Source organism: Oryzias melastigma, unplaced genomic scaffold (assembly GCF_002922805.2).
Source record: "Oryzias melastigma strain HK-1 unplaced genomic scaffold, ASM292280v2 sc00280, whole genome shotgun sequence".
NCBI lineage: Eukaryota > Metazoa > Chordata > Actinopteri > Beloniformes > Adrianichthyidae > Oryzias > Oryzias melastigma.
The window spans coordinates 76,693-83,114 of record NW_023416903.1 but is presented as its reverse complement, the minus strand read 5'-3'; the positions used below and the strand labels follow the sequence as shown (position 1 = coordinate 83,114).

At 44.9% G+C, this 6,422-nt stretch overlaps 2 protein-coding genes across 2 annotated transcripts in view; both read left to right on the top strand.

The window, feature by feature from the left end:
• The window catches only part of LOC112139349 (transmembrane protein 79), a 23,958-nt gene that overhangs the window by 7,830 nt on the left and 9,706 nt on the right, over window positions 1–6,422 (top strand). The window lies entirely within an intron of this gene.
• Window positions 3,623–5,200, top strand: LOC118598273 (ankyrin repeat domain-containing protein 34A). Its single transcript, XM_036210889.1, has one exon. The coding sequence runs from the start codon at window positions 3,623–3,625 to the stop codon at window positions 5,198–5,200; it is 1,578 nt and encodes a 525-aa protein (XP_036066782.1).

Sequence of the window (6,422 nt, the reverse complement as noted above, 5' to 3'; positions counted from 1 at the left end):
TACTGAAATAATGTTTGATGAGATTAATCAATAATCAACAAGAACTTCACTTTACTATTGGGAATTACAAAACAACAACAACAACAACCGGATTACATAATTATGCTAAACAGTGAAATGAAGTAACTAAGTAGAGGTGGGATTATATAAGTTCACTTCCTCCCGCTCCTCTTCAATCAATCAATCAAACTGACTTTAGTTAATTATCACTAACATGAATGAACCAAATGTGACATAAGTGTGTTTTATTTTTGTTTTCTATTTTCTAATCAATGCATTTCATTGTTTCTGTAATGAGTTTGAAATAATTGTGTTTTGTTCTGTATTTTTCAATCTATGCTTGAAATAAACCAATCAATCAATCAATCATGTGTGCATGTTTACATATATAAATGCAAGCGTGTCAACATGTATACATGAAAACGTGTATGTCATGGATGGGATGAAGACGTTTGGGAGGTTTCTGTCGGTCAGATAAGAGTTTTTGGAAAGATATGCAGCTTTGGTTCCGGCTGCAGGAACCAAAATCCAGAACCTGAAAGAGATGAAGTCTCAGCGTCTGAAATGGTCGCGCCAACACATGTTTACATGTAAAGATTTATTCATGTAAACATGTAAACATCTATACAGGAATAAATGTTTTCATGCAAACATGCAAACAAGTTTACATGAAAACATTTGTAGCTGCTTACACTCAAAAATGTTTACTTTTAGACATGTTTACATGTCTAAAAGTAAACATTTATGCATGTATAAATGTTTACATCTATAAATGTTTACATGTAAACATTTATAGCTACTTACATGCATAAATGTTCACATGTAAGAATTGACTCTGAATGTTTAGCTGAAGGAAGCTGTTTTTGGATAAACATCTAAGGTCGTTGGAAGGTCAGCTCCTCCCCCTCTGAGGACGGCAGCACCTGAAACCTGAAACAGTCAAACATTGAAAAGAAAGAAAATCAAAGTTTTCTTAACTCCATTTGTTTTGATCTTTTCAACGATTCCACATCATAATAATCCAGTTAAATCCAGTTCACTGCAATAAAGACAGAAGATTTTAACTGCATAAGGAAGAGCAGCAAACGACAGACGAATGTTTGTTCTAATCTCTGATCTGAGGAATCAAGTGGAGAAAATCTTTGTTGTCTTCCATCCTTCCCCCCTTTAATCCGAGTCGTCTGGCTGACACCTATCACCTTCCTCACCTTCACAGACCTCTTTATGAAGACACCATGCAGATCCTTCTGAGCTTCTCTGTTCTTCTAGAGAGTATCTTTGAAGTAACATCTGTTCTCATGAATCCAAACGGTTCCTCTGACCTCACTCCACGATTTCATCATCTTCATTCCTCTTTAGTTTCTACTGAACTTTCTCAACGCCTCCAATCTTCTTCAAATGGAACTCTGATCATCTTCGGATCTGATTCAAAGCGTTCCCAGAGTCTTTTTATCGGGATTCTGCTGTTTTTAGACAAAAGCCAAACTTTGCCGTTTTCTAGGACATCGTTTCTGCAGAGCGGCAAGAATTCATTAGAAATTCACCTCTGAGTTGTGGGCCAGACTGATGGCATGGAGTAACCCTTCCCCCATTTCCCATCATCCATCTGTTTACATGTTATCCTGCTAGCTTACAGCCCCCTATCCCCCCAAGCTAACATTAGCATAGCAACAAACAGCAGCAACATCGCTTCTGTCCAGTTCTACTCCAGATTCCAGCTCCGACCAGGACAACAAAGACGTTCATGGATGTATTTGTCAGCAGGTGGATGATCAGAATAGGGCAGAGCAGGGAGCTGGTGGCCCCGCCCACTGCATTTATGACATAACAAATCTATTTTTCAAACAGATTTTTTCATCTGCTTCTGATTAACAGCGATTGGTAAAAAGAAGTCTTGAGAAATGCAGCTTTACTTGAATTTTCTTCATACATGTCCTTCATTAAGAGAAAAATTCTACAAGAACACGTTAAAAACCCGTTTTTTATTGGACTGGGTCTTCATGCAGTCAGAGACTTGACTGCCAGGTCTCCAGTCATTATCCAGCCTCTGTCTGGCTTCAGTTCCACCTTCAGCTCGGCTGCATCTCCTTCTTCTGTCCTCCGTGTCTCACTTCCTCACAGCAGACCTTTTCCTCATGAGCCTCCTTCCCTTCTGCACTTGTCTTCTTCCTCTGACTCACTACCAGAGTCTTCCTCAAACCATCATCTTCAGCTGTCTGTCTACAGCCTCACTTTAGTATCTGATCTCTGTCAGACTGCAAAGTCTGAACTAGATGTTCTTCCTTCTCTTTTTCTTTGTCTTCATCACCAACATTTCCATGTTCTTGACATCTGTACTTCTGCATTTCTGCTCTTAAATCCAAACTTCTCCATCATGTCCTCATCTCTTCTGTTTCCTTCTCCCACATGTCTGTTAAAATCTGCTCCAATCCTCACTCTCTTTTCTGGAGATCCTCTGGATCTCCTCATCCATCTCCATCCTCACATCTCACCAGCTGTCAGCATTCACCATCACACCTTCATCTTCCAGCTTCAAACTCCTCCACCGCTCTGACCCTCCAGAACATTCATATCAAGCTCCTCCTTCAGGATCTCTCCTTCATTCCTTTTTCCATATAATCCATGATCCAACGTCTTGAAGCTGCTTCCAATCTATAGTTCTTGCTCTGCTGATCACACAAAAGCTCTGCCTCTCTTCTGTCCATCAAAGTTCCTGTTCAAAGTTTTCTTCCAAGTTCTTTGTTCCTCTTTCTTTTGCTCCCATTGGCTACCCGTCATCTGTCAATCAAACCCCCCAGACGGTCGACGTCAGACCCACAAACGCTTATTGAGCCATCTGATTGGTCAATTTATAACTCTAATAACTTGTGATAATGGAAAAAAATCTTTAAAAAAATTAGGATTAGAAAAAAGAAGTTAATCAGAAAGCAGCAGAGGAAGAATGATTATTCTGAGATATAAAATGACTGAGAAATAACTGTCTGTTTCTCAATGTAAGTCAATGGGACTTTGGCCTTTTTGGAACCCAGTGGTACTTCCTATATGGAACACGGAAGGAGGGGGGTTGATCAGTCCAGTTCTTATATAGAGTCAATGGTAATACCAAACAAATTCTCTCTTTCATTTCTGGCTCAGGGTCAGATGTTTGACATTATCGTACAGTTTTTAAGGGGGGGTTCCGGTGAAATGTTGAGACCCTGACTCCTAACCATAGAGTATTGAGCTGCTTCCAATACAGACATGAACAAGAAGCTGTCCACCAAAGGACCAACCAATGGAGAAGTCGCAGAGTGAGATTGAGTTCCACTGACGGGGTCAACTGATCAAATCACAATGGTCACTTTCTGTTTGACTTTGATTTATGATTACCAGCTGGGTTAGTTTCTTTTTTTTTATTCAACATGTATGATGACCCGAATTCAAGGTGGAAAACTATCCAGGCTCTCATTTGCTCCTCATTCTTTCTCAGCCAATCGTGTCCATCTCAGGTTCCTGTTCACACATTTGTCAGGACTGACCTCGGTGTTTCTCTCCTGCAGGTCATGTGACTCATCAAGGAGCATGCTCAGGCAGTGTTGAGCCGGCTTCAAGTGGCAGGAGGTCTGAGGTGTGACAAAGGATCATGGGAGATGGAGGACCTCTACAGACTGAGGGGAATGCCCTCCTCAAGGCAGTTTTCCAGGGAAAGCTGAGACTGACCCGCCTGCTGCTGGAGGGCGGAGCTTACATCAATGAGGGTAATGAACGCGGAGAGACTCCCATCTGCGCGGCCTGCTTGGCAGACTATGAAGATCCACAGACCCGGCAGAAAATGGTCCGGTACCTGCTGGAGAAAGGCGCTGACCCCAACATTCCTGATAAGACCGGACGTACGGCTTTGATGCATGCCTGCGACCAGCAGGCGGGGAGGGATGTGGTTTCTCTGCTGCTGGAGAATGGAGCGGACCCCAGCCTCAAGGACTACTCAGGTGCCTCCGCCCTTGTGCACGCCATCAACAGAGAAGACCGTGACACGCTCCAGGTGCTGCTGGATGCCTGCAAAGCCAAAGGCAAAGAGGTGATCATCATCACCACTGACACGTCTCCATTAGGTACCAAGAAGACGAAACAGTACCTGAACTCGCCCCCCTCCCCGGGCATCATCGACAAGCTGTCTCCTGCTTGCATGTCTCCCTCTGAGGTGGAGATTTCCACCTCCTCACCTGCAGGACTCCAGAGCAAAGGCCAGGACCAGATCTTCAGTTTTGCACTAACTCCTGCATTACCTGTACCTTCAACCCGCCCCCCAGGGGACAAACGGCTGCCGCCTCGCAAACTTCTGAAGAGGCTGAACTCTGAGCCCTGGGGCTTGGTGGCCCCCTCAGTCCTGAGCGGGGTTTTTCAGGAGCGAGTGGACTGTGGTCTGAAAGAGGAGGGCAGCCCCGATGTCAGCAGCGAGATGAATGGTTTGAACATCTCAGAGCCGGTCAGACCTCTACTGTCCAGACGACACAGCATCGAAACCCACGACCCCTGCTCCCCCAAACCCATTGACCGGTCTTGCTCTGAGGACAGCGCTGCCTTATCTGCAACTTCCTGGGCTGAGAAAGTCCAGCAGCATCAGACCCTGTACCGCAGAAACACCGCTCCGGAGCCCCAGGATAACGCCGCGGCGTCCCGGGCCTTGGCTCACCCCAAACTGACACGGATGGACCATTACGAGTCGGACACACACCTGTCCCCAGAGTCCATTCCAGGGTCGCCAGACTCCGGGCGGCTGTCTGTGGAGCGTAGGAGGTTAAACGCCTCCCCCCTGTCGCTGGTTACAAGCTCGTCTAGGGAGTCCCTGGAAAACATCCCGACCTCAGTGTCCCCCATGATCATGAGGCGGCATCCTCCAGGACTCTTGGAGCGCCGAGGGTCAGGAACCCTGTTGCTGGACCACATTTCTCACACCAGGCATGGTTTTCTGCCCCCCCTCAACATCAACCCACAGAGACCCATACCGGACATTCGTTCAAACGGAAAGGCCGCCTCCCCGGTCCACTCAGGGCACAAGATCTTGGTCCCAGTGGCTCCAGCTTCACCAAAACGTGGCCCTGACTTTAAGATGAAGAAAAAACTGATGAGGAGACACTCGATGCAGACGGAGCAGATGAAGCAGCTCTCCACCTTTCAGGAGATTCTGGCGGAGAAGGTCTCTGATTGTAATGGAGACTGATGAGCAAAGGATGGCAGAAAGCGGGGGGGGGTCAAAGCAGTCCCGGTCAGTGCAGGAGCTGGAACAACAATAATATGAAGACAGTTTTTACATTAAACCTAATTCTACTAAGTTCAAAATAACTTAGTGTGGTAAAGTCTTATTTTAATACTCAGAGCTTGAACGGTCTCCACCAAACAGGAAGTGAGGAGGAGCATCCATGCAGACACTCACCAACAAAAGTGAAGAATCAGTCAAACATGTCAACATGTGTTGAAATGCTGTCCTGTTTAAAATCATGCAGAAAATAACTTTATGTCAATAAACTTTATTATCCGACAGAAGTGTTTGTCAGTTTGATTGGAAACATTCACCTGATTTTAAAGTCTCAGTCTGTCAGCTCTACTCTATTCCTATTTTCACTGATGGAAATGAAACAGTCCAGAAAGTGCAGATGTTTCTGACTGAAGGAGAAACTGTTTCTTCACAGGAACCTGAAAACCTCATCAAAAACGCTCAACTGTATTCAGAGAAAACACAATCAGAGACACGGTTAGAGCTGATCTTCAGCACTGAACCACTCGGACAGACTCGGACAGACTCGGACAGACTCGGCCGACGTGAAGTCCATCACTAGATCTGTGCTTTGTGTGGAGCAGCATTCCTGATATCCCTGTTAAACTCTGAATGTCACTGATCCTGAGGCTGGAGAGGAAATGTTTAGGTTATGCTCTCATATCATCTGTACTGTTATAATAAAAAACTAAATCATATAAATCGGCATTAAAATCCTTCTATTCCTTCAATATACATAAAAACACGAAGCCCCTCCCTCCAAAAAAGAAAAAAAAGATCATTACATTGGAAATTAATGTAAATCAATGAGTGTTAAAGGAGCCAAAGAATACATAAAATACAAATAATCAGAGAAAATCTTCCTGGTGACGTCATCGTGGTTTCATTCTGTAACTACAGAAAGATTCTGTTTAATTCGTTTGGATTGATCCAATTCAGTTAAAACGCGTTTGACCTGGAAACGTGACGTCACGCGGCTGCGTTCACGCACCTCTGTAAACATGAGCAGGTAGGTCGCGATCCCTTTAAGAGCACTTCCCCTTTAAGTCACCTGCAGCCACACCCGAACTCCTTCCGGTAACATTTCATAACATCGGTAGGACGGCTGAAGCGAACCGAACCGAACCAGAGCGCCGGGTCCAGGACGGACAACGAACCAGAGCGCGTG